The following is a 26337-nucleotide window of genomic DNA, read 5'->3' as shown; positions in this document are numbered from 1 at the left end:
CGACGGCTTTCCTCTCCAAGACCAGGAGTCCAGCATCACGCTCACACCCTCTTTGGGCATGGCTGCGCGGACAACGGTAACACTCCGGGTCCAATGAGTGGTTTAGCATTCGCCTGCGAGAAACGTTTTCCCTCTTTCGATGCTTTGCTCGAATAGTTCTTCTGTATTGTGCTTGACCTTTGCTAACCTCGCTGTCAAAGAAACAACCTCTAAATCTTGGTAAACGGGTCATCGAAATACCAGACAGGGTCTCCTTCAGGGTCCACCTCTGTCTGGGTATAGCCGTTGCCCATGAACGCAAATCTATTTTCCGACATGTACGTGATGTTGTAGTCCTCCCACCTCACGTTCTTCATAATCTCGAAGAAATGCAGTCGACTGCCCGGGTAGATGGCGGTCACCGGGCCATGTGTTTTGCCGTTCTTGAACCATGATCGGCAGGCTGATGACCAGACCAGTCTCTTCATCAACTCGTGGGTGTGGTTGTACAGATCCTTGATGGCTTCTTTCTTGGGTTCAACAGCCTTGATGCGCTCCGTTTGGATCTTCTCAATGACCTGGAAAATGTATCGGGTGTACCATTCGAAGATTGGTAGGATGCTCGAATGCGACGCCGGTCCGTTGGGCCCTATCAGAAGGAACAGGTTGGGGAAGTTCTCAGCTGTAATGCCTAGGTAGCCTATCGGAAAGTCGCCAAATTGCTCATGAATCTCTGCGTTATTGCGACCGAAGACTTTAAAATGCGGTGTGAAGGAGGTGTCGAAGCCTGTCGCACAAACGACAACGTCGACGTCGTGCTCAACCCCATCCTCGTCCACGATACCAGTTTCTGTCAATCTTATAGCAGACTTTGGGACGACTTGTACGTTGTCTGCCCTCAAAGACTGCAGGTAACCAGATCCAGGGGTCATTCTTCTGCAGCCAAGAGCGAATGGTGGTATCATGTGCTTGGTGAGAGTCTCATCATTGCCGAGCTGCTCTCTCATAATGTCTGCCACAAGATCTCGGGATGCTTTTTGATCTTTGGCCTTGAAATGCATCTGATATGAGGTAAGAGAAACGAGCGGCCTCGGTGGCAGTGAGGGGGGACTTACCAACGTAAATCTCTTGTTGAGTTCACCTTCAACGTCTCGACAGTACTGGGCATGTTTGTCTGGGTGTGTTCTCCATTCTTCCTTCTGCTCTTCGGAGTCTGCGACAATCAGCGACGCTCAGACTTCCTCAGTGAAAGCCCTACATGAGAAGTTCGTTCCGCCCGGCCCAGCGTACTTAGCACCAAACCCGGTCGTGATCCAAACCGGAGACCTCAAGAAAGCATACAGCTTACCAACAGCTAGGAACGGTGTCAACGAACCAAGACCCACAAAGTGGTGAGTCACCTACTTGGTTGTATCGACGGGATGATTTGTACTGCGGACGATCCACCGCCGATCACGGCCACAGTCTTCCCTTTCAAATCATAGTTGCCGTCCCATTTCGCTGAATGCATAAGCTTTCCTTTGAACACATCTAAACCTGGAATGTTAGGCCATTTCCACTCACTAACAACTTTTTGTTAGTAAACGATGTGGCTCCTGATAAGTCAGAGCGGGCTCTTGCTCACTTCAGAACCCCTGACCCATTGACAAGGATATTGCAAGTGTCCTCAAAACAAGAGCCGTCTGGAGCGATGATACGCAATCTCCACAGCCCTGCATCCTCGTCCCAGGTTGCTGACTCGACCGTCGTCTTAAATTGGACGTATTTCTCCAGGTCATATTTAGTTGCAACGTCCTTCATATATTGCCAGATCTCTTCCGATCCAGAGTAATACCTTGACCAGTTGGGATTCTTCGCCCACGTGAACTGATAGGAATGAGACGGTATGTCGCACGTACACCCGGGATATCGATTTTCCAGCCAAGTTCCACCGACGTCGCTGTTCTTCTCGTAGATTTGCAGTTCCACGTCCTTCAAGGCACGTTCTGCCTTGTATGCGAATTGAAGTCCCGTCGCTCCAGCCCCTACACAGATGACTCGAATCTTGCGTCTTTGAAAGAGCAATTGCTCGGCAACTCGATAGCCGTCAAAATCTCTGTCATTGTACCAACTGTTCTCGTGAGGGCCATCCGACGGGACGGTAACATCTTCCGTCGGAGCAGCAGAAATGAGCACAACCCTGTCGGTCGTCATGTTGATGGCAAGCTGAGCAAGCGGACAGACAATCCCAAGGCAGTGCGGAGAGAACAGAAAATACCTTGGGTGAGACGAATATAAACCAACCTGTTCCGTGAGCCTAGGTTATATAAGGCTTTGCGATAAACCAAAAGTAAGCAGACATACGCGGTACATATCACAAGACTCCATAGGTCAATAGGCCGCATAGACACAAGCTGACTGGTGGAGTTGTTGATGAGTGCTCGAAGATATCCGGCTCTAACGCATATTCGCGCATATCTTCCCTCGGGCGAACCCCGCATGGCCCGATACTCCAACCCTTTGCTGGAACGTCAGGGAGACCAATCCGAAATCCGAGGCTTACGAGGCTGTCAATTTTCGAGGGGCCTCGTGAAGAGCTAAACCATATAGCTGCACTCATGGATCCTTCTGCGAGAGCCAGCAGTGCCAACCTGGACTAGATGCAATCAAGCCATCAACGGGATTGGCAAGGCCACATTGTCGTAAGGTCGAAGGTTAACGATAATTATACAACCGAACTGTCGACGCCAACTTTTCCATTCATCTGACACCTCTCGGAGATCAAACAGGCGGAGCATAGAGAGTCGCAAGGCGAGGGCCCGTGTAAATTTCCATGGAGGAAGGTGTTCCTGATAGAAGGGTAATAAATTGAATGAGAGCGTGGACGAGGAGCTCTCTCGTCCTCTAGCTGGTGATATAAAATACAAAGCTTTTGATTGGCTCGGAGACAAGCTTCTTGGCGGCCGAGCAACATCCCATCGAAGCATGCGATCCGGCCATTGACTCTCTCAACCCTCACGCCTTTCGACCACCTTGATTAGACCATCCATCGACTGTGCTAAGGATATGGCGGCAGCTTCGAAGACAGCCATGCTTCGACAAGCACAAGTCCTGTCAGCGTCCAAGCGACTGTTCTCGAGCACTACCCAACCACTTCGACCCTTCCGGCCAGCTCCTCTACTCCCTTGCACGAGACAATGGCTTTCCCCACGACTGTCACTTACTTCTCAAATTGCGTCCTTCTCCTCGACTGCTCAGAGGAAGATTCTACCACCAGGTCCGCAAGTCATCCAAGGAGGAGTCAACGACCCTGCGCCCGTGCCGAAGCCTGATCCCCTCCATGGAAGCTATCACTGGACATTTGAACGAATCTTGTCGGTGGCATTGGTTCCCTTGACCATTACTCCTTTCGCCGCCGGCTCCGTCAGTCCGATGCTGGATGCTGCCTTGATCTTTGGCATTTTGATCCACTCACACGCAGGTTTCCAGTAAGTATCAAGCTTACCCCATCTGGCACACGTGCATCACCCCACCGGAAAGCAGAACACTGACACTCCTCCAGGTCAATCATCATCGATTATATCCCTATTAATCGTCACCCGACCGCGCGGCGAGCCTTCATGTGGCTGTTGAACCTAGCCACCCTCGTTGTGGCTGTTGGTTTCTACGAGTTCGAAACCAATGACGTTGGTGTGGTTGAGGCAATGAAAAGAATATGGCATGCGGGTGAGAATGATGCTACAATTGGCAAGGCTGACGTTTCGAACTTGGGTCATGATGGGAAGCTCAAGCACCTGAAATAAGCAGTGGTACAAAGGTTGAAAGGAGAAAGGGTTGGAAGCCTCCATGTACATGATGCATTCCAAGAACATGGTTTCTACAAACGACACAATATCCACCAAGCAACCCGTCCTTGTCCTGTATATACTGACCATGGCTGAAGCAGCCGCCTACTGGACGCCACTGATCCCGATATTGTCCCCGTTGAGAGATCGACATATTGTTACTCATCCTCCAGCAAATCCTCGCCCTCGCCCTCTAGGACATCATCATCCTCCGCCTGCTGCATGACCTTCTCAATCAACTTTAGCGTTGTCCTCAATGGGAGGCCGACCACATTATCGAAGCTGCCCTCTATCCTCTCCACCAAAATCGCCCCAGTCCCTTGTATCCCATATCCGCCTGCTTTGTCTGCTCCTTCTCTTGTCCTTACATATGCCAGAAGCAATTCATCCGTGACCTCCGAATCGAATTTCACGGTGGTTTCCTCCGTCGTGGACTCGATAGCGTACCCCGGATCTCTTGCGCTTTCTAGAGGGGTGATGACGCAGACGGCGGTGTAGACTTTATGCAACCCCGAATCCCTCAGCCCTTTTAACATGGCGATGTGATGTGCCTCACTCGTCGGTTTCTCCAATATCTCTCCCAGCGAACTCACAACAATCGTATCCGCCGCAATGATCAATCCAGGCTCGCCCTTCTCTTCATTGTTCACTTCCTGTTTATAGACGGCCAATGCCTTTTGCGTTGCAGTAGCGAGAACATATTCGAACGGGGAAAGTGTTCTGGGAAGATTCTCCGCAAACTTCGAGGGGATTATTTCAACGGTATGCAGGCCGATTTGAGCGAGCAGCTGTTTGCGGCGAGGGGATTGGGAGGCGAGAATGATTCGTTTGTTTCGCAAGAGGTTAAGGGCGGGGAGTTCTAACGGGGGCGGCGGACGGAGGGGGCGGCGTCCAGGTGGAGGTGCTGTGCCTGCTTGTACCCCTGTGGGAGGAGGGATTGAAAGAGGTTCGTAGGAAGGAGGATTGTCCGTGGGAATGCCATTTTTCTGAGATTCAGACATCTTTGCTTGCTGTCTTCTTAAGACAATCCAAACTTCAGTTTACGTGGTGCCGCGCGGAGGAGGTAGTTGGACATGCGTCAGGTACCAGCCGAGCACCGATCAGTCACTGGCGGTGGCAGAAAAAGTTCAATGAGTCTCCCCACCAGTTCTACATTTTTGTATGCTCCCGGTTGGGAGGACTTGAGTCATATTATCAACTTGGACTCCTCGATAAACTTCCGCAGAATATATTCTGCTCAGTTCGCGGCCTCAAATTCGTATTCGCATATCCCCTCTCTCCTGCATCGTCCTCTTGACTCAAGATGGCGACAACACTTCATCTCCGGTCCGAGTCGAAGCCCCTTGAGCATCGATCTGCCTGTATGTTTTCCATTGCCCTCCCGATCTGAAGGTTACTGACTGACTTTTCACATAGTGACCCCCAGCACTACCAAAGCCCTATTGGACGCCGGCTACAAAGTCAATATCGAGCGCAGCCCGGAGCGCATATTCGAGGACTCCGAGTTTGAAGCTGTGGGCGCAACCCTGGTTCCTGAAGGATCATGGAAAGACGCCCCGGCAGACCACATCATCGTCGGGCTTAAGGAGCTGCCGGAAGACAAATTCGCGCTCAAGCACACGCATGTGCAGTTCGCACACTGCTACAAGAACCAAGGTGGTTGGCAAGACGTGCTGTCCCGCTTCCCGCACGGCGGCGGTACTCTTTTAGACCTCGAATTTTTAACAGATGATGTCGGACGCAGAGTCGCGGCGTTCGGATATCATGCCGGCTATGCGGGCGCGGCGTTGGCGATCGAAGCATGGGCGCACCAATTGACCAACCCGAGTGAGCCCATGGGCAGTGTATCGAGCTACCCAAGTCAAGATCTTCTCCTCAAAGACGTGCACGCGGCTCTGGAGAAGGGTTCCAAGGTCGCAGGTCGTCAACCACGCGTTCTTGTGATTGGCGCACTAGGTCGTTGCGGCCGTGGCGCCGTTGATCTGTGCAAGCAGGCTGGGGTATCGGACGAGAATATCCTCAAATGGGACCTGCCAGAGACCAAGAAGGGTGGACCTTTCGAAGAGATTGTCGAGTCAGACATATTTGTGAATTGCATTTATTTGAGCGACCCAATCCCGCCGTTCATCAACAAACAATCCCTCTCATCCCCGAAACGCAACTTGTCAGTCGTCTGCGATGTGAGTTGCGACACCACGAACCCTCACAACCCGATCCCCATCTACACCGAAAACTCGACCTTCGCGAACCCGACACTGCCCGTCCCAGGTTTTGAGAACCCTCCGCTGTGTGTGATCAGCATAGACCACCTACCCTCCCTGTTGCCAAGGGAAGCCAGCGAGGCCTTCTCCCAGGCGTTACTGCCGAGTCTGCTGCAGTTGAGGGAAAGGAAGAGCGCGCGGGTGTGGAAGCAGGCGGAGGAGTTATTCAATGAGAAGGTAGGCACGCTGCCAGAGGCTATGAGGGGGGCTTGGAATAAAATCACCGGCACCTAGACTGGGGATGTGAATGGATCAGTATAGAAGGGAGTCATGGAAGAAGACGAGGCTGTTGATACCCCACAGCAAAAAGTTTTGTCCTTAATTCCTCAATGGATAGAGTGGATGGAATACTTGATGGTGAAGGTGATGGTGATGGTGATGGTGATGATAATGATGATGATGTTTATTATCATGGTCTACTTGTTGAACCATTGTGTCGCATCCTCACTGTAGAGTGATTGATTGTACATTGACTAACCAACCGTTTGGCTTCTTCTTTTTGTCTTGTGTTTCCGTTTCACTTCGTTTTCGAGGCTCCGACTGTTAGAACTCCATCGCTATGATCCATCTTGGTCGTCTTTTGGTTGTGACATCAGTATCGCGTTTCTCGGAAGCTCAATGCTGCATGTTCGCATCCTCGTCTTTGCCCACATCTCCAATTTTCCGCTTCGAGCCTGTGGGCAGCTGAATCAGCTCTTCGCTGCCATCATCAAAGTACTCGGACACTTCCCATTCGACTCGGGTCAATCCGTCATTACTGACACCGACTCCTCGTCTAGTATTTTGGGTCCGGCCCATTCGGCTTCCATCCAGCATCTCCTCGAACCAAGTTAAGCCTCCTGTTCGACCACTTCGCTGCGTCCGGGTCAGGGGTTGGCTTTCTTGCTGTGTGGTGACACCTTGCGCCACATCATCATCACTCTGCTGCAGTGCCCCAGACATCATAAATTGCTGCGTGTCATCTGTTGATTTTTCTGCGCCTACATCCTCCGGCAACAAGTCCAAGTCCTGTAGTGCGCGCAAGTCCTCGCTCAACAGACTGCCCAACGTGATGTTCATGTACTCCGCCTCTTCAATCGGTTGCTCAGTCCAAAAGGAGAGATGCGTACCACAATAGCCGCAGAACACCCGCTGGGAATGCGGCGTGTGCAACGGCGTGAAGATTCTGCGGATGGAGGCATGAGTTTCGTCTGGAAAGAAGGATTGTGTGGTTGACGAGTACCAGGCCAACGGAACGCGGAGCCAGGCTGTTAGCGGGGTTGCTTGACTTCGCCCTAATGAAGAAGAAACATTAGACCAGTTGATAAGAGTGAGGATGTGATGAGCTTACTGCTTTGGCTACTGTCGTCAAAGTAGATTAGAGCTTGTTCCGTAGCATCGGGGGGGACAGTGATATAGTAGTGATTGCGGCCGCAGTTGCAGGCACCTTGGAGGGGTCGGATTCTGCTCATGTCTCATACGATCATTCGACGGAGAGAATCTGGCTGCTGAGAGATGAAGATGTTGGTTGAGGGCAACGCAAAAATATGGAGACAGCAATATATTTTCCCTCCCTCCGCAATACCGATGGAAGGATTGTGACAATGATGTCGATCTGCACTGGGAAAGAACGGAAAGGAAATGCCATCAGAGTTCCAGAACAAGCGCGGATTTTGCGAGCTGCATGTGGCTTTATCTCCGGCGCTCGCCGTAGACCCAAAACGGAAAGCACGAGCCAACTCATCCACGTGTTGGACCAGGCATCAGCTTGACCAACCTGAAACACTATCCTTTCCTTGTTCTCTTCACATTAGAATCTCCAAAATCAGTTTCATATTGCATCGATAATGTCCTCAGACTCATCTGCAACTGGGTCTCGCGCCAGATAATGTTGAGGAATCGCTGAGATTCACCGGCAGACTACTTGGTACTCTGACGGGGGTTGCCCAGAAAAGGGTCCCATCCATTCATTTATTCCTCTTTCGAATTTTCTCCCTAACAGAACACCATCCACATGATGTCGAAAGAAGAGGGGACGGATTCAAATGCATCTTCTCGAGAATCAACACCGACCTCAGACGCCCAACCAAATACTTCCAAATCTAGCTCAACCAAGAAAGCGAACAAGGTGTCGAAGCCACGCTTAACAGCATCCCAGAAGAACTTCAACCACAAAGACGCCGAAAACAAGCGACGCACGGCTATCCGTGAACGCTTCACAGAACTTTCTCACCTTGTCCCCGGCGCTCTAGGCCATGAGAGAAGCGAGCAAGTCATGCTCGGGAAAACGACTGAATTTTTGAGGAATATGATCATAGAGCAACGGAGGCTGGAAGAGATGGCTCAGAAGCATGGTCTCACGATGGAAGACGGCGAGAGGCTAAGGGAGGATGATTTTGCTGGGCCGAAGTGGAGGGCGAGAAACATGGAGCAGTATGAGGCTGGTAAGCAGAAGAAAGAAGTTAGCGAATCCCAACAAGCGAATTATCAGGGGGATGACGAGAACGATTAGCAACCATCTCACAGCCATCCACTGGGGAAACGATGAGGATGGCTATTCGCTGTGTCTGCCAGTTCTTACGCTGCACTGCTGATCGCAGGGTACTTGAATTCCTTGGAGGCCCAAAGAAAACATGGGCTTTGGAGCATTGCCAGTGAATGAAAGGGAGAAGGGCTGTTCATGAGGCAATTGGAAATGATTTTGTTTTTCCTTGTCCCCGGCTGCAGGCCAGGCACTTCACACCGTAGGAATCCATCTTCTTCTGCCGCACCGACCAAAACAATCTGTCGGCTTTCACTACCACCCGACCTCCATCATCAGAGGTTGTATCCTCCCTCCATGGCCTAACAAAAACTCATCTCCAGACCATGCCTCTCAGCGGCGACCGAGGGCTTTCCAGCAAGGACAGCGTCGTCCTCTCTCGAAAGCCAACTGGTCTTCGGTCTCGAGAAACGCCATCACCTCGCCATCCTCCCGTTTCGCTGTCCTCGCCCAATTCTTTTCCAGCTCAGCTTCTCCCACCGAAACCAAGATTAAGAACAGTCAACGCGAACGCACCGCCCGTAACTCCAACTACCCTGGACAGTGAAAGCCGAAAGAGGTCCTGGGTCAACAGCGCGTCGAAACATCTTGGGTTGTCAAAGCTGCGTCCGAAGGCGGGCTTTTCACGAGAGCAGGTCGCGAATATGAATCCAACTGCCGCGTCGGGGATGTCCTCGACGGAAAGACTCAATGTAAGGGAGGCGTGCCTGTTTTCTCGTGCGATATTAATAGAATGTGTAGGTACAACCTCACAACTTGCCCGGAAGCTCTCGCTCATCTGTTCCGGCTCCACTGAGTCAGCCACGTCTTCAAAGCCCTCCAGATAAACCGCTTCCAAGTCTTCCTGTCGCGACCGTCAAGACCAAATCACCTGTCCGCAGATCCCTCATCGACTGCACTGAAAGACCTCTTCGGCGCTCTCTAACCCCTCCTGATGGCGGAGCTCCACAACACGAAGACTGGCCGACAATTGAGCCAACCAAACCCGACGTCGCAATCCCATCCAGAGTGAACCAGTCTCGGGTTAAACCAAGTCTGAGCGAGAGCTTGTATGAAGGCATGCGAGCATTGGATTTAGGGGACGATAAAGAAAACGTTGTTCAAACTGAGCCCAACGCCAAATTGGAAGAGAATTTCACTGCTGCCGAGAGGGCTGGACTGGTGTCAGAGGGAAACCATGTTCACGAGGCTAATTTGGCGGTGGCTGCTGGGGGTGGTACATCCCGTCCTCTCTCATCAAGCCAGCTTCCGAAACCTCGCGACTCTCTGCTCCAATCATTGTCTCGTCATGTCGATTCCCCTGTCACTCGCCAAACCAAGACCTCAGCCCTGCGACTTCATCACGCAAAGGCAATCGGGGGATTCGGTGGAAGGAAGACTGAGAGCGGTGGTCATATTCCACCTATCCGTGAGCGAGCTGAGTCTCCTTCGGTTTCGCGTTCGAAGCAATCCTTTCCTGGAGGACCGGTCCGTACAAATTCCCGTGGTCGCTACGGTGTTACAGGGCGTGGCTCTCCATACACAATCCCCTCCCGCTCCAAATCAGGTCGCAAGACGGCTTCCAGAGACGAGACCGGTATTGATCAAAGAGCTTTTCGCGGTCCCCCCGCCGATCAAGGGTTCGATCATGGCCAGGATGGAACTACAGCTCAAAATCCCACTTCACTGAGACAAGAGGGCCGCAAGAGTTCGCTTCCTTTGCCCACTCGACTCACGTGGCAATCAACAGAGGGAAGCAGCCAAGGGAATGTGCGCGAAAACTCCCCTTCGGAGCCTTTCACGAGCATTGCTGTGAACAAAACCTCTGTCGCACACGAGCTCCCAGGTCATCCAGTTGGAAACTTTGCCCGCAACGGAGCCACTGATAAGGGCCACCCGTCTGAACTCACCGCCAAAGATAGAGGCAAGCTTTTGAATGTCAAAGAACTGCTATCTACAGCCGCTCCCCATGATGACGAGTCCTTCGTTGACAGTAATGGTGAATCTGGAGTCAGCATCCATGGTTATGACTCCTTCGGGGGTTACCGAGTTCGACGTGTTCGGAATGGGTCTAAGATGGGACCGACTCTTCGTATCACAGATTCTGCGAATCGAGTTCTGCTGGGAAGAGGCGATAGCAATGCCTTAGGCATGCAAAGTCCCACGGCAGCCTTGAGACACAAGGGAAGCGCTCCTGATATTGGCTCCCCACGCCTTGCAAACGACCAGGTCCGACGATCCAGCGCCATTTTTGGCCGCTCTATGTCTCTTGTGAGAAACCTCACAGACCGATCTCTAAATCAACACAAAGACGCAAATCAAGACGAGACTCAAAATCTTATCGGTGAGGAGAACTCTGTCGAGACCGTCGCGCGTGCAGAGCTTCCCGGTGACGATATTGATTCCGAGACGGGTTTGCTCAGGGACTTACAAACCGGCGTCAATACCACCCGAGTGGCAATAAAAGGAACCTCTGATTGTCAGACAACTCCAACCTCTGCTCAAAGAGACTGGCCTTGCAAGGATTTTGCGGAGTTCAAAACACGCTCTGGCTCGACGACTGTCACAGTGAGGCAGAATGAAAACACTCCTGACAATGTGGCCAATGGGTCTGTCACGAAACGACCAACACCAACTTCTTCCTCTAGACCACCGACCATCGTCCTTCGCACCGCACCGAGCAAAGAGACAGCACCTTTCTTGTTCCAAGATCTAGAACAAGAACAAGCCAAACAGGAGAAACTCGTCAACGATCTTGCAACAGTGACATATGACGAGGCAACACCAGTTCCTCAATCCAAAGCCACCGCGCCGTTTCCACCGCGCACTTCGTCGCGGAAACCAAAGCCACCCCCGATCATTGTCTCTCCACCTGAGCGTCATCTTCCATCAGTCAGCTTCCTGGCACAACGAGCGCCAAAGGCATACGCAGTTAGCCAGGATAATATCAAAAAGCCACGCAATGTAAAGACCTTTTCACAGAGTATTTCTCCACGCACTGATTCCGTCAAGGGAAGGCAGATCTCACATGTCCTGGCACATAGTCCATCGAGTTCAAGCAAGAAGAAGGTCATTTCCAACATCCGGGGCCTGTTCCATAAGAAGTCCGTCGAATCGAATAAGGCTGAAACAGCTGTCACCGAAAGTGGCGACGTATCAGATGAGGTGTGCCCGAAGCTGGGCAGAGCAGCTGATGGTCCTGGTTTTGTACGCCGTAAACCAGCCCCAACCTCAACGTCGGGGAATCAGAAAGAGAAGAGATTGAATCACCCATCCCACGTGAATTCTAGCGCCGATGAAGAAACGGGACAAGGCAACATAAAGCCAAACCGAAACGGCTTGGTGGAGCCCGATTATCCTTTTTTCATCCAAGAAAGCCAGCCGAAGGAACTACGAGAGCAACTCAATAGCATGGGCACGAGAGCGCTACGGCGCAAGAATCCATTTATCAGCCCCACGACACCCTTCACGGCAAATCTACAAACATCAACTTATCCAACTTCGCCACTCGCAAACAGTACAATGGCCACCATTGCGACGGTAAACAAGATCGCCTCTCCCACCACTCATGCCCATCCTCAAGCACGATCACCCACTACTACTTTATCCCCCGCTACTCCGCCAATACTTGCTACCACGACAGCCCTAACCCACACTCTCCTGGACCTCGCGCGCAACTCGACCGAGGCTGCCCGCAAGGCAAGCCTTATCGAACTATCAAAGTGTATGGTTGAAGTGGTCAACACGGCTAGGGACGCGGAAAAGGCAATGGAAAAGGCCAGGATGGAGGCAAGTCGGGCAGAGTGCGCCTGGCTGAAGTGTTTGAAGGAGGTTGCGCAGGTGGAAGGGCTAGTCAAGGGCATTGTTGAATCTGTCACCTCGGAAATGTCAAATGCTTGATCAACTAGCAAGAGGGAATGACAGTGTCATAGAGATGGGTCAGCCAGAGGGATGCGGTTTGGTTACGAGTGAATCAAGAAGCGGAAGGCAACATGAAAAGGCAAGATGGCATGTTTCTTTGGCTTGGTTTTCTTCTTGTTTCCGTGCTCGCTTCCACGAACGAAAGGAGGGAGGATTATTATGGGGGGAAAGATGTTGTTCTTGTCGGAAAAGCCATCGGGTTGTTAATGCCATGATGCCTACTTACAGTATCTTGGCTGTTAATTCCCGGGGAACAATAGGGCTTTCCGGGCTCTTGGGATTAGTAGTGCCTGGATGTATTTCAGGCGGACTTGGAGGAGAAGTCGACTTGTCAGGATTTCGCTACGATACAATGTACGAAACCAGAAGCACGCACAAAAACAGAGGGAGAGCTAAATACCTAATAGCGATGATGGCGATGGCGATGGCGATGGCGACGGTTGGCCGTGCATCAAGCAAGGAGCCTCGTCTCCTCCACACAAAAAGAAAAAGGAAAAGGAAAAGAAAAGGGCCATCCAGTTTAAGCATACCTTAGAGTGGCGTCTTACGTCCCTAAGATAATGACTGATCCATAATAAAAAAGATAGAAAGAGGGAGTTGAAGAATGAATCATTAATCATGTCAATTTCAACATCCCCTTCCCTCTCCAAACAGGCAGGGTTTGTACTGGATCTCTGATGAGAAGAAAAGAAGAGAAATCGTGTGACGTGTCGACATATCCTATCCTATTCTGTCCCAACATGATTCATCATTGTTTAGCCCTTTTCCTCACTTTTGAATACTGGGCGGCGAGCGCCTCAGGGGTGTTTGAAACCTGAAACCTGTCCTGTCCTCTCGGCGTGTCACATACAATACATACATAGATACAAGCCATCTCTGTGCTATGCCCTGCAAGCCTTCTTTTTTCCTTTCCTTTCTTCTTTCCCTTCCGTGTTATCCTGGCCGTCGTCTGTCTCGACTTCGATCATCCATCCACGTCGACACTGCGTCCATGGACCATCCGTGATCTTAATTTCCAGTTCCATCAAAGCACCTTTGAGCGTCTGGCTGTAGGGGACGGGGTGGGTTCTGGCTCGGGCGGTGACTGAGTCTTGGTTTCAGCCTGGACGAAACCCATCTGCTCGCTGAACAGGCTCGCAACCATGGCGAACTCAGGGTCGTCGCGCGCGATGGTTCGGCGAGATATGCTCGTGAGTCCTTCGAGATATTCGGAAAAAGGATCGGAGGGAGCGGCTGCAGTGGTGGTGTGAAAAGTAGTAGGAGGAGAGACGTCTTCCATCAGCTGATCCGCATCGGTCGGATCATCGACTTGCCTAGTCGTCGTCGTCGTCGTCGTCGTTGTAGTCCAGTCCGTTGCAAGCGATGTGACGGTTACGGTAGTACTTGCAGCAGTCGGCGCGACAAGTTGGGATACGTACGCCGAGGCATCCTGGAGCGCGCTCTGCCAGCTTCCCATGACAGACAAGGCACGGACGGCGCAGGCTTGGACATCCATCCCGACGTCTATCGACCGCTCTGTCCAATTGACGCTCTCGACCGCGTTCCTGACCCACGGGGCCGTAAGAACGCTGACGCTGGCGATGCCACCGGCAAGCACCAGCCACTCAAGAAACTCGCGTGCCGAAACAGTGTTCCAGACCTTGAGAGCGGCGTCTTCGAGGAAGCACGAGATGTATTTTCGGCGGCGTGCTTCCGCGACGGCTTCGGCGAGGGTCTGAGCGGATGGTTGCGGCGCTGCGTCTCCGATGCGTGGGAATTGTTGGTCCTCGGAGGAAGAGACCCACTCGCAGAAGAGGTTCGAAGGAGCGACTCTGGGATAGATGGTGACGAACGCACCACTTTTAGGGTTTCCTTGCTCGATCCTGTCGTCTTCTGCGAGGTCACGCCCGTATCTTTTGGCGCGAGCCTCCTCAATGCCAGCCTTGAGGAGCGCGGTGGACCACTCTGTTCCGGGAATCGGTGGCCGATCCGCAACGGCGTCCTTTGCAGCGTCCGTCTCTTGCAAATCGTACGGATACGGGTTGAAAAGGTTCTGTTCGGCTTCTTCGCGGGTGAGCTCTCTCCCTTCTGCTCGGGCTGCTGCCTGTGCTTGTTCGAGTTCGAGCACGTCGAGGCCATTCGGCACGACGGCCTCGACTCGCCCAAAGCAGGTCATCTTGACCTCTAACTCGTCGTTTGCCTTTCGAGATTGAGCACTCTTCGCATTCAACGCGCTGGCATTCACGCAGATGTTGTTCTCCACATCGTCTCGCCGCAATCTGGTGCCCTTGGGTACGTGTGGTGCGATGCGCACGACGAGTCCGTTTGCGCCAGCAAAACGCATGCAAAGGTGCAGACTGCCTGCCATTCTGATCAACTCAATGAGCTGGAACCAGATCTGAAGGCGGACTTCGTCTCCTTGCTCCCGGAGCCTCAACGGCTGTCTCCATCGCGGACGGATTGGGTCAAAGTATGGAGGTGGGAGGAGCGGCTCCAAAACCCTGAGCAGGTTGGTAGCCATTCTCCGAGCCGCAATTTCTAGGTTGTCCATATGCTCAAAGATTTTGGGGAACTCCTCGCTCGGAAAGTAATCTTCGTCGAATTTCAGCTCCTCTAGACACTCGGCCTTCTTCTTATTACGCACAAAGGCGTCGTAGTGGAGAAACTTGCGGTCGATTTTTTCGAGTTCGCGTATCTTTTCCTCCGGAAGGCTGAAACCGGTGTGTTTGAAGATGCGTTGCTGAAACCATTCGCCGATGATACCGTGCACGAGATGCCGTCGGTATTCCCGCTTTGTGAAGAAATTCTGCCAACCATACTCGCTCCCGTCTGCAATTCTTTGTGTTATCAGCATCAGCGACAGGTACTTCGTGGCCAAAAGGTGCATGGGCCACGCCTTCTCTTGCTCAGCGGTGAGGTCGAAATCGAAATGGGCGTTGCAAAAGCGTGAGATCTTCTCTTGCAGAATCATGAAGAGAGCACCGATTTCGTCGAGATCTAGTGCCCTTGGTATCTTTTCGATGTTTTCAAATAGTCGCTCCGCGGCGAAGAGGGGATCATTGGGATCCACAGTGTTCATTTGAGCAGTGCTGCTACTAGGGTCCGAGGGGTCGGCCACTGTGGGCGATACCATTCGTTGACGCTTCAGGGGCGGACCGGTGCTTTGCCGCCGAGCGGATCTAGAGGAGCATTTTGAAGAAGTTGATGTGCTAGGAGATTGCGGCGATCCAGATGCCGACGAGGAGCTTGAATTTGTGGGGGATGCACGGGCTCGTCTCTCAGCATGCATTTGCATATACTGCTTGTGTCTCTCTAGATCGACTTTGAGATGAATTCTTCGGATTCGGTTGACTGGCAAATCCCCCGGGACATCATCATCAAGTTCCTCGTCATCATCGTCATCATCGTCATCATCGTCATCGGAATCTTCTCCTTCATATCTGTAGGCTTGGTCGTCGAAAGGCTTGGTCTTCCGTTTGCGGACTGGAGTCTTTGATACTACGAGCTCTGCATCTTCTTCGTCGGTTTCTTCCTCATCAACGTACGGCTTGTCTTCAACCGCCACTGCCTTCCTCTTCCTCTTTGGAGTTGGCGCAGCTTCCGCTCTCGGCGGGTTCACCGATTCGTCCTCTGATGCGTCGTCGCTCACACCAATATCCAAAGGCTTTGATCTCCTCGTCCTTGTTTCAGCTTTCTCGTTCTCGGATGTCTGATTACTGTCAGATGTCTTCTGTAGTTCCCCATCTTCCTCGCCTTTGTCGTCCTTTGTTCTGGCGATTGGCGTTGCCTTCGCGCGACTAGTGGTCGTAGGTGTTTTGGTCGCCGGTGTGGCTTTTGGCTTAGTCTTGTTTGAAGCTAATTTGGCCGGGGCTCGTCTCGATTGTGCTGCTGGTGTTGCGGTCTTCGACGGTGATTTGGTGGTGTTGCGAGAAGCTCTGGAAGGTGTTATTGGCGCGGTTGCTCCCTGGATTGCAGATGATGATGTGCTTCCTGCAGGTGCTGCGGGTGTCCTCCTCATAGCGGATGGCCTTGTCATCCTCCGAGTTGGAGTCGCCGTCGACCGTCCGCGTGGAGCCATGTTCGGGGTTTGGGCTCTGCAAATGCTAGCGACTGGTATCTACCTAGATATATTTGCAAAGGATGTTCAGTCTTGACGGAGACAAAATTCGCATCGGCCAGGAACTCAAGAAGCAAAGTGGATTGAGTGGAAAATATATGAATGGAAATATATGAATGAGGGATGAATAGAAGGTAGCTTCAACGTCGCCATTTCCGGAAACGGAAGAAAGAATAGCACCGTTTTCATCCAAGAGTCCATTGTCATATTTTATAGTGTCTTGTCACTGTCAAGTCTGGTTCTTTGATTCCAGGCTTCGGCCAAAGCCAAAGGATGACGGGGCAAGCAGCGTCCCGAGGCCTGGTGCTGCAAACGCATCCTTTGACAAAGAAAAAGCTGTCCTCTGAAGGTTAGATTTAAACCAAAGATATTCAACGGCAACCTAGAGCTTTGACCCTGAGGCCTGACTCCTTGGGCAACAGTCAGCGTTACGAGTTCAACAATGCCAGCATTTTACATGCCCTCACAATGCGGCGATGCATTCAATCTCAACCTGACTGCCGTTAGCCCCAAGGATGGGCAACCAGATAGGATGTCCTTACATCCGTCTTGAAGGGAAGCTCTTTGACGCAGACGCAGGTCCGTGCTGGTTTCGGATCCGGAATGATTTTGAGGACTGTTCTGGGTCAGGCAGAATTCCAGGAATGTGGCGGCGAGGCCGGGGAAATTGGAACCACGCACAGGCCTCATTCATGGCAGCATAATCTTCCATGTTTGTCAGGTAGATGTTCATCTGGACCTGGTCAGTGCTTCTCGAGGACGGTCCGGATGCGGATATTGTATACCTTGAGGATCTGCTCGAGGCCGCTTCCGGCTTCCTCTAGGACAACTTTGATGTTTTCCAGAGCTTGTTTCTGCAGACGTCGGGGAATCAGTCACGGGCCAGATGGCACCTCGCCTGTGGGTGTCCTGACCGTCCTGTCTGCGACTGAACCTTCCACCACCTTCATCGTGGCGGGAACGATGCCAATATTTCCACTGACGTAGATGGTGCCATTGTGGATGGTAGCCTGGGAGAAGAGGTTTGATTTGAGGCCTTTGTCTGACGTTACCACTTGTTTGGGGGCCATGTTGAGAGAGATTCCTCTGCAATAAAACAAGGATAGGATATGACAAGAGAGAAGAAGAGTGCTAGACAGAGGAGCAGGAATAGGAATCGACAGTTGCTTGATTTGATGAAGCTGGATGCTGGATGCTGGGTACCCTCAAGTACCCTCTACTGGGCAAGACTGGGCAAGACTGGGTACTGGGGTCCTGCGCCCTTTGATCCTCTTACATAGCCTCGATAGTATGGAATCGGAGAAGCGCGGCCTGCGCATCCCCCGCCCAACGGACAATTCCTGTCTGCGAATTCCTCGGCCACCAACACCAACACCAACACTGACATCAACACTGACATCAACACTGACATCAACACTGACATCAACACTGACATCAACACTGACATCAACACTGACATCGACACCAAGATTGCCCCAAGACACCGTTACACCTCGACACCTTGACACCTTGACACCTTGACACCTTGACACCTTGACACCTTGACACCTTGCTTCCACAAATACACTCCCTCAACCTCCAAGACGACCTCTCCTGCCCTCCAAGTCCAAGAACAAGACTCTTCCCTCACCGTCGCCCTCCTCGCCCTCCTCGCCCTCTCCCTCGCCGCCGTGTGACAGGCACGAATCCATAGTCTTCCAGGTCTTCACGCGTCCTCCGTCCCAGCTCGGCATCGCGGAGCTCCCTTTCCCTCTCGCGGTCTCTTCTGTGCTGTTCTTCCTCTCGCTGTCTTTTTCTTTCGGCATACGACTCAGCATCTGTTTGCAGACCTCGGAGTCGGTCGTCGTTGATGGGCCTTTGCATCTGGTTATGATACTCCTCCATGTGTTGAGGCAACCGATTTGTGGCGGTCTGCGCCTCGTGGAGGGTGAGCCATTTCCTCCTATACTCGTCTGCCCGGCGTTCCTCGATTGCTCGTCGGTCCTCGAGCTCTTGCTGGTCTCGAGCATACACCGCGTCCAATATCTCATTCACCTCGCCGAGGCCAGGACGCAATAGCGCGCCAGGCCCACCCGGTCTCGTTTCCCGAAAGCCCAGATATTGTATATCGTTGTCTGCCAGCAATATTCTTGGTCTTCGGATCCCAAGCGCCCAAGGATCAATGCCTACGCTCCAGTGCGACGTATGGGTGAAGCCGTCAGGAGTCTGCCACGCCTCGTAGTCGCTCACGGGTACCCAGTGAGTTTTTTTGCAAGGGCCCCATCCCCGGGTGATTGGAATCCTCCTCACTTGTCGGAAATCCATGGTTGGGAGGGGATGCAATGGTGTCTTAAGGCACGGTAGACGGAAGAGTCTCGGAGGAGTCGTTTGTCGCAGGCAATGGTGAGATACACAAAAGAAATACTAACTCACGGGCGGATGCCGTCCTGATGTACTGCAGGACCACCCACCTGAAAGGCGTCAGGGTTACACCAGCAATGAAGCACAGATATGTCAAAAGGCATCCAATCAAATGCTCCAGTCCCAATCTCCCAAAATATCATGATTCTTCGCGCCAGAATCGGCAAACTTATACCGATTCCTCTGATCCCGGATGCTGCAGATCAAATTCTTCAGATGGAACCACTTCGTTGCCCCAGAGGTTGGCGTACAACAACCTCATGGGATTTCACTGGCCTTTCTTCTCTTCTTTGCCGTATCAAAACCAGACTTCAACAATCGCTTGTGCCTCGCTGCGCCTCAACCGAACAACCTCAGCACGTCTTTCACTCCACCCAAGAGCTAAGCCGCGATACAGCTCGGCTCCACAGACGCTCCATGCTCGCCTTCGGGGTCTCTCATCTGCCTTCCCAACCGAACAGGGCCTTCAGATTCCCAAGCCACCACCGAGGCCAACGCCCAGCTCGCAGCAAGGGTTCGTCTGTACCCACTCATCTCATCGTCCTGTTTGAGCGTTTCTAGATCCCGCTTCACCCGCTGGTTCTCTTCTCTGTCAAGGTGCCCAAACCTCCAAATGGTCTCCGAGTCAGGCCAGCAGGAAGGTGAAGCCAGATGTCGGCCTGGTGTGGATGCTTCTGCCATGTTCGGTGGCATTGGTGCGAGGACAGTCCGTGGCCTTGAGGTCTGATTGCGTCTCCATCCGCCCTCGTCCATGGCCTCATCAATCATTTGGTCTAAATTGACCTCGGAAGTATGGCGCCACGACTGTGGGACTGGCAGATAAGCGGTGAGGGCCCTTGGACTTTCTGTTCTGTCCAGTTGAACCAGGTGCCCTGTAAAAGTGTCATTGCGGCGGGCCACTGATTCTGAAGGGGTGTAGAACTTGGTGTCTCCTGATTCAACACCGTCCTCGCTGACTAGCGACCGCGGCGTTTCGGGTGGGCTGAGAATTGAAGCAAGTGCCGGATTCCGAGAAGGACAGGGTGCTGTTCTCCCAGCCCATCGAGCGTCTTTGGTTTCGGCCTCGATCTCTTCCCCATCGACAGCCGAATCATCGATACCCACTGCCCTGGTGGTGCTGATCACATTATCAGATGTCGATTCAGACCTGCCCTGTCCCAGTATGGATCCATGTCCGGCTAGACAACAATCCTCTTGAGCTTTCTTGACTCCAGTGTTAGACATTGTGTGTTCGCATATGGCCGGCGTAGTCCCTGCTCGTTTGATTCAAAGGCCACCACCTAATCGCCAGAAAGTTTCCACTTCGAGACAGATCTTCTAATGTTGATGGATACAGTTTCAGACTACAGCCTGACACTGAACGCTGGGGATGAAGTGAGACTTTTTGCGCGATTGCTGGAAAGGTGGATGAACATTTGAAGGATCTAAGTTTAACAACAAGGAATATGCAATATGAACAATAAGATGGGTGGAATGTCAAAAGGAAAAAGGCAAGACGGTCAACCTATATCAAGGCATCGACCTCCCCCCCGCAAAAAAGAAACCAATAAGCGTCCTTACGGTTGTGATGAAGGGTAGAAAGCAGCGGGAGAAAGAGAGGGAGAAAACATCGATATAAAGGCAGACAAACTGCCATTTGGATCTGCTTGATCACTTCTGGCTGCCATGTGCTACTGAAGAAATGATGCGACATTGATATTGAAGTGAAATTGACATTCACCGCCGATGCTTTTCTTTCACTGACTTGTCTCAATCCCGTTTTCATTCAGCTCCCCTTCATCATCTTTCCAAAAACAACATTTATGTACTTTAATCCTGGGCCACTTGGTGATTCTGTTTCGACTATCAACGCATGAACCTATGAGAGGGGGTTTTGGAATAGGTCAGGCTAACGACGATATAGGGTCTCTTTCCTTTATGTTTAATGCCCTTGCCTCCGTGGCATGTATGTATGTCAAGATTGATTTATGTCTGAATTGTCGCTGTGACTTCCTGCTTTCTTGTCTCTCACCCTCAGGTAGTTGTATGGATCGTCGATCGTTGACCCGTGGTATCCGACATCGTGAGTTCCTCTTTCTTCCTCTTCCCCTCCATCCACTATCACTCCTGATGTATGTTGATATAAAATCTCGATATCGAAAGGACACTGCTGACATCGGTATCTGCGCTCGGGCGTGAAATGGTGCAGAGTCCCGGCCCGATCGCGCCCTTGGTATTTTTGAGCCATGTAAATCCGCGCCTCGCGATGCACAAGCCAGGAGCAGCGCTGGTCGAGTCACGGGTTACAGATGGATGGATGGAGGGTCACTGCGAACCTGTCTGCTATGGGATAATGGCGTTGTCGCTGCGAGATCCCGCTAACCGGCGTGGAGAATCGCTTGAGATTGCCTGACGGTTCGATAGCTCAAATATTCGACTCAAATGTTCGCAATAGACACATGGTCTAGGAAGGCAACCGGGTCAAAGGAGTAGAGTAGTGTTCTGTGAGATATTTTGCAGACTTGTACACCATTGATGTATGCTTTGCCCAGGACCGGAAGTCACTGCCTTCAAAGTATCAAACTTACAGATGACGCTCCGTCAGCGTGCCACCAGAGTCCCCCAATCAAGGTCGTTCTGGGACCACCATGGCATTAAATCCTGGGAGGGGAATCCTCAATGATGTTGCGATTGTGCTTGTCGAGGCGCTAGAGTAGCAAAGAGTTCTAGATAATCTCGCAGGAACACAGCGTCGCCTTCATATTGGGAAGGGTCCGGAGCCCAAAGGTGGTGGATGTCGAGTTCAACCATCCGGCACGGGTGCAAAGTTCGATTTCTTCCGCAGAATGAGGCCGTACTTCATGAAGATGAACGGCACGGGGAGCATCATCGACGCCACGGCACCAAGGATCGACGTTGCAGGCCCTACTCCAAGTGAATGATACATGGGTCGGGCAGCCAGAGGGAGACCTGCGGCAAGGATGCTGCGCAGAAAAGTGTTAGCGGCTGTAGCGCTGGCCGCATAAAGGCCGTAAACGTCGACCAGGTAGTTGATGCCTAGATTGATGCGTCAGTAGCGTGCCTTATAAGGAGCGAGCTCTTGGGAGACCGGGAGAAAGGGGGGGGGGGGGGGGAATGTCTACATTGCTGAAATATGACGTTAAAGCCACCACCGATAAACATGGCAGCAATGACAGGAAGGGGCCAGGGATGTTTTGGGGCAGCAGTCCATCCGAACCAGAACAGGCCAACCACCATCATGACGGCGCCAATTGCCAGAGGCGGCAGTCTTGCTTCAGGGACCGGCCTTCCATTGGAAGCCCGACATTTCCGGATGTATCTGGGCTGATTCCCAAGGTTGACGCCGGTGGCGCAGATAATCCCAGCGAACATGCCGAGAAAAGGCAGAGAACCGACCACGGGCGACCACTGTCGCTGCTCTTCAAAGATGATCGGGAAGACTTGGAGTGTCATGTAGAGAATTGCGTAGACAAAGGAGGCGTAGAATGCGATGCAGGTGACCATTGGTTCTGTGACGAGCATCTTGAGCGGCCGCGACAATTGCTTGGTGACGATCGACCTGATGTCGACCTTGATTCTTTCGTGAGGGTGGTAGTACAGGTTGTTGCCGGTCTGTCGTCGTAGTCGCTGGGCCTTCCACTTCAACAGGACCGGCGGATACATCTCCGGCATGCAGAAGTAGGTCAGCCCAACAACCGCAAAATTGAGCAGGGTCGTGGTATATTCGGTCCATCGCCAGCCCATATGGGGATTGACCAGGATAGCTGCGCCGATTGTTGGGCCTAGGGTCGGCCCCCCGACGACGCACAATCCATACATGCAAACAGCTGTGCCACGAGCCTCTCGAGACCACATGTCGCCCAAAGCGGCATTGACGTTGCTGACAGCAGCCGAGCCAAAGAAGCCGCTGAAGAACCGGTTGATAAAGATCGACTGGGCGTTTTGACTCACTGCGGTGCCGATGGAGAAGCAAGCTAGACACGCCATTGCCGGCAACATGGACCATCTCCGGCCCCAAACTTCGCTCGAAGGACCTACAGCATTGAAGAGTCAGTGCCGTTGTTTCCAGAGCTAGAAGGCCACCAGGAGAACTTGGAATGAAGGGAGAAGGAAACCCACCCCAGATCAAAGGGCCAAAGGCGAAGCCAACGCTGGACGCAACATCAGCCACTCGACGATGAACCAGAGCCTTGGCCGGGGGGGAACTTACATGTAGAGGGAGACATTGAGAACAACAACATTCTCACTGACTGCGACGTATTCGGCAATGGTTCGATTTGCGGGAGCGATAATGCTGGAAGCCAGACTCGCAGCAAACGCCAGTAAACTCAGCTGCAAGGTGACCCAGGATTTGAACACGGTTGACCAGCTTTGAGGATTTTCCGGGTCATCCTCGCCGTCCCAATCGACCAGGATTTCGGTTTTCTCATCCTCGAGCACGATCTTCTTCTCTGACAGCTGCTCTTCTGCTCGTACAGGTATTGTTCCTGCTTCAACATCTCGCAATATCGAAGCACTCTTCGCCATGTTAGTGGATCGTGAATCCTAGAAATCAGGGACATCATAAAATCGAAAATTCGGACTTCATAATGGAAGGTTTTTGTACGGCGAAAGGTAAGGGCCACGAAGATCGTACAAACGACGACGCTGGTGACATCCCCAAATAGGATGGTCGGAGAATGGCCGATTCGAGTTTCAGATGCCGATCAACCGTTCCCATAATCACCTTCGCCTTCTGGTTACCTGCATGACGACAGCGCAGTGCAGGCGGTAGCAGGATGCCGACGAGAAAAGAGATAATCCCAAAACTCCACTCCAGTGCAGCGATATCGGGCGCCGACGGATGCGGGTAATCCACGGCGCTTTGTTCTGGCGGCATCTTCGTACAGAAGCCCGCAGACCTGGCGGAGCGAGATACATTGCAGCAGAATGGCTGAGATGTGAGTAAGTCAACCCTTCCTCAGGCCGTTCCAGCTCGATTTCCTTTCCCTTGAAGATGTCTGAAAAAGACGGTCACCTGAAAGGGCACGACAGAAAGCAATGTCCAGCTTTTCGAGGGAGGGTTGAGCGCGTCCCGAAAGCTAGTGTGCGAATGCGGCTGGACGAAGGCTGCAACCAACAGCCTTGAAAGCACGCAGGATCCTCGCTTGTCCTCCAGGATCTGGGTTGCGTACCAGCGGTCAGGACTGGGGATCATGATATGAGGCGTACGTACGAGGTTCCCATCCTACAGTCCTTAGAGAAGTCGCTCTAGCCGCCGGGGATCGTCTCCTGTTCGTGTGCTTGCCAAGGTTTGTTTATGGCCGTTGTGCATGTGGTTGCGATTCCAGACGTAGAGCATCGGAGAGGGATGTCAATGCTATGATATCACCAGATGTTATGACATGTTGCCAGGACTAGTTGAGAGACATGCGGGAAGGGCACTCGGGCTCGGGATTGAGCACCAAGCAGTGGGCGTCAACCAGCTACCGATTTTTGTGAAGGGTTTTGCAATAATTACCCACGGCGATGGAGAGGACGACGACGGGTTGCAAGACATAAATGCCAGAACGGGAGGTTTGGTTGAGGTAAGCTATGTCTTTCTCCATATTAATGCGTCCCTGGCACCCGGCCACACAGCGGTCATCAATACATACATATGGAGGCCTCGTGGAGAATCACTCGCTATTGAATATATGCCAGACAAGTACTAAGAGCACCGTGTTCTCATCACGTCAGCAGGTATAACAACACGTATAAAGAATGCGTTGTGCAGTTACATAAGGCATCCAAACACCCATCCATCTATGAAGTACGTAGCAAGCGACTTTTTATCACCCACATGAACGTGAACATGAACATGAACATGAACATGAAAATGCTCAAAGGGACAACATGGCGCTCCTTCGCCATCGTGTCGACCACGGATCTCAAGTCTCGACGGCCACGCTCCTCAAACTTACCTCCTCGCCATTCTCGCCTTTGAGTCTGTAATTCGTCGCCGTCTTCCAGTCCCTCCACTGCCCCGCATTGACGGGCTCGTACAGCTTGACCTCACCCTCGGTCAACAAGATGGGGTCGATGATCGTCTCTGGGTCCGGGTGGACAAAGAACGGGATGCTGTATCGGGATGGCAAGACTTCACAGTTCTTGAATCGGTTCACCGAGGGACTCACCACCCTGTGCCGCGTCGACTTGACCCTTCCGTTTGTGTACCGCTGCAGTAAGTCGGCAATATTGATCAACACGGCGCCCTGGATCGGCGGCGCCGGCACGAACTGGTTCTCGTGCGACGGGTCTACCTCCAACCCGCCGACGCCGTCCTGGAAGAGCAGCGTGCACAACCCAAAGTCTGTGTGGGCGTTGATCCTCGCGTGGCCCTGCTGCTCGATCACGCTGCGCTCAATGGGCGGGTAGTGAATCAGGCGCAGCTGCGGATCGGCTCGTTTCGTGATTCCTTGGAAGAAGTCGTCTTCGAGGCCCATCACCATGGCCAGGCATTTGAGCACGTTCATCGCGAGCGAGAGACATTGCTTGTAAAAGTCGTCGAGCGTGGCTTTGAAGCCCGGCAACTCGCTGTCTGAAGGGCACAGCTCGTTCTTGAAGCGGCGGTGCTCGTAGCATTCCTTGTGGTCGTTGATGCCCTCGGCTCCATCAGCAGTGTACCCCTGGTTGACGTGTGCCGAGTTGAGTTTGTAAGCGAGCTTCGTGGTTAAAGGAAGGGTGAAGAATTTCTCGGCCTGGAGTAGAATCACAGTCAGAAATAAAGCCAATGACTGAGAGCCAATATCAACTACGATCTGACGCTCAATTTGAACTGGATTGGAAGGGGCCTGTGTGGACGGAATGGCGAAAGAAAGCAGACTTGATAAGGCTGTCGCCAAAAAGGGGTCACCCAGTGTCACAGGACGCGGGCTAGTCCATAGTAGTCCTCCAGGGATACGTAAATGCAGCGGTGGGCGATACCTACCAAAGCAAAGATCTCATCAACCTTCGTCTGGGGGATGCCATGGTCCTTCAAATATATAAACCCAACTTCGGAAAACGCATTGTAGACCCGTCGGGCGACTTCCTTCTGGTCGGCACGGTCCCCCGTCAGGAATTTCTCGAATGAGACAACGGGGATGGGTGTTGACTCTGCCATGGTTTGCTCCTGAACGTGTCGAAAAGAGTTGTGCCCTGGTATACCTTAGGATGGGGAGACAGATAAATATCCTTTGATATCCGGTCAATTGTATCGTTCACTGAAGAAATAGGATTGATATCGCATCCTGATCCCCCCCCCCCCGCACAATGAGACGAATAGGGGGATGCTATACTCTTCTCCAACTGGTAAACTATAGGATAGGCGAGGCACCTTGATAAGGGACCTTGCGG

The 26337-nt window shown here is 52.3% G+C and overlaps 13 protein-coding genes across 13 annotated transcripts; 4 read left to right on the top strand and 9 right to left on the bottom strand.

The window, feature by feature from the left end:
• Positions 1–209: 209 nt before the first annotated feature.
• Positions 210–2172, bottom strand: A1O5_09847 (uncharacterized protein; the record flags this gene model as incomplete). The annotated part of the gene is made up of 5 exons (XM_007750425.1): positions 210–1040; positions 1095–1192; positions 1238–1333; positions 1384–1541; positions 1604–2172. 5 exons carry the CDS (start codon positions 2170–2172, stop codon positions 210–212), a joined length of 1752 nt encoding a protein of 583 aa, XP_007748615.1.
• An 852-nt stretch (positions 2173–3024) lies between these two features.
• A1O5_09846 (succinate dehydrogenase (ubiquinone) membrane anchor subunit) lies at positions 3025–3761 on the top strand (the record flags this gene model as incomplete). Its single annotated transcript, XM_007750424.1, has 2 exons — positions 3025–3446; positions 3521–3761. 2 exons carry the CDS (start codon positions 3025–3027, stop codon positions 3759–3761), a joined length of 663 nt encoding a protein of 220 aa, XP_007748614.1.
• A 200-nt stretch (positions 3762–3961) lies between these two features.
• On the bottom strand, positions 3962–4804 carry A1O5_09845 (septum formation protein; the record flags this gene model as incomplete). The annotated part of the gene is made up of 1 exon (XM_007750423.1): positions 3962–4804. One exon carries the CDS (start codon positions 4802–4804, stop codon positions 3962–3964), a length of 843 nt encoding a protein of 280 aa, XP_007748613.1.
• Positions 4805–5106: 302 nt separating this feature from the next.
• A1O5_09844 (saccharopine dehydrogenase [NAD+, L-lysine-forming]) lies at positions 5107–6298 on the top strand (the record flags this gene model as incomplete). The annotated part of the gene is made up of 2 exons (XM_007750422.1): positions 5107–5164; positions 5220–6298. 2 exons carry the CDS (start codon positions 5107–5109, stop codon positions 6296–6298), a joined length of 1137 nt encoding a protein of 378 aa, XP_007748612.1.
• Positions 6299–6679: 381 nt separating this feature from the next.
• A1O5_09843 (uncharacterized protein) lies at positions 6680–7515 on the bottom strand (the record flags this gene model as incomplete). The annotated part of the gene is made up of 2 exons (XM_007750421.1): positions 6680–7338; positions 7395–7515. The coding sequence occupies 2 exons, from the start codon at positions 7513–7515 to the stop codon at positions 6680–6682; spliced, it is 780 nt and encodes a 259-aa protein (XP_007748611.1).
• A 545-nt stretch (positions 7516–8060) lies between these two features.
• Positions 8061–8555, top strand: A1O5_09842 (uncharacterized protein; the record flags this gene model as incomplete). The annotated part of the gene is made up of 1 exon (XM_007750420.1): positions 8061–8555. One exon carries the CDS (start codon positions 8061–8063, stop codon positions 8553–8555), a length of 495 nt encoding a protein of 164 aa, XP_007748610.1.
• Positions 8556–8911: 356 nt separating this feature from the next.
• On the top strand, positions 8912–12464 carry A1O5_09841 (uncharacterized protein; the record flags this gene model as incomplete). Its single annotated transcript, XM_007750419.1, has 2 exons — positions 8912–9277; positions 9327–12464. 2 exons carry the CDS (start codon positions 8912–8914, stop codon positions 12462–12464), a joined length of 3504 nt encoding a protein of 1167 aa, XP_007748609.1.
• Positions 12465–13509: 1045 nt separating this feature from the next.
• Positions 13510–16482, bottom strand: A1O5_09840 (uncharacterized protein; the record flags this gene model as incomplete). The annotated part of the gene is made up of 1 exon (XM_007750418.1): positions 13510–16482. The coding sequence occupies one exon, from the start codon at positions 16480–16482 to the stop codon at positions 13510–13512; it is 2973 nt and encodes a 990-aa protein (XP_007748608.1).
• Positions 16483–17044: 562 nt separating this feature from the next.
• On the bottom strand, positions 17045–17651 carry A1O5_09839 (endoribonuclease L-PSP; the record flags this gene model as incomplete). The annotated part of the gene is made up of 5 exons (XM_007750417.1): positions 17045–17074; positions 17124–17197; positions 17263–17314; positions 17367–17435; positions 17496–17651. 5 exons carry the CDS (start codon positions 17649–17651, stop codon positions 17045–17047), a joined length of 381 nt encoding a protein of 126 aa, XP_007748607.1.
• A 556-nt stretch (positions 17652–18207) lies between these two features.
• A1O5_09838 (uncharacterized protein) lies at positions 18208–18885 on the bottom strand (the record flags this gene model as incomplete). Its single annotated transcript, XM_007750416.1, has 1 exon — positions 18208–18885. The coding sequence occupies one exon, from the start codon at positions 18883–18885 to the stop codon at positions 18208–18210; it is 678 nt and encodes a 225-aa protein (XP_007748606.1).
• A 477-nt stretch (positions 18886–19362) lies between these two features.
• A1O5_09837 (uncharacterized protein) lies at positions 19363–20205 on the bottom strand (the record flags this gene model as incomplete). Its single annotated transcript, XM_007750415.1, has 1 exon — positions 19363–20205. The coding sequence occupies one exon, from the start codon at positions 20203–20205 to the stop codon at positions 19363–19365; it is 843 nt and encodes a 280-aa protein (XP_007748605.1).
• Positions 20206–21763: 1558 nt separating this feature from the next.
• On the bottom strand, positions 21764–23508 carry A1O5_09836 (uncharacterized protein; the record flags this gene model as incomplete). The annotated part of the gene is made up of 4 exons (XM_007750414.1): positions 21764–22017; positions 22104–23015; positions 23101–23132; positions 23192–23508. The coding sequence occupies 4 exons, from the start codon at positions 23506–23508 to the stop codon at positions 21764–21766; spliced, it is 1515 nt and encodes a 504-aa protein (XP_007748604.1).
• A 1382-nt stretch (positions 23509–24890) lies between these two features.
• Positions 24891–26104, bottom strand: A1O5_09835 (uncharacterized protein; the record flags this gene model as incomplete). Its single annotated transcript, XM_007750413.1, has 2 exons — positions 24891–25700; positions 25931–26104. 2 exons carry the CDS (start codon positions 26102–26104, stop codon positions 24891–24893), a joined length of 984 nt encoding a protein of 327 aa, XP_007748603.1.
• Between the last annotated feature and the right edge of the window lie 233 nt (positions 26105–26337).

Source organism: Cladophialophora psammophila, assembly GCF_000585535.1.
Source record: "Cladophialophora psammophila CBS 110553 chromosome Unknown aczJe-supercont1.17, whole genome shotgun sequence".
NCBI classification, from domain to species: Eukaryota; Fungi; Ascomycota; class Eurotiomycetes; order Chaetothyriales; family Herpotrichiellaceae; genus Cladophialophora; species Cladophialophora psammophila.
This window is presented reverse-complemented; position numbering and strand designations above follow the sequence as displayed.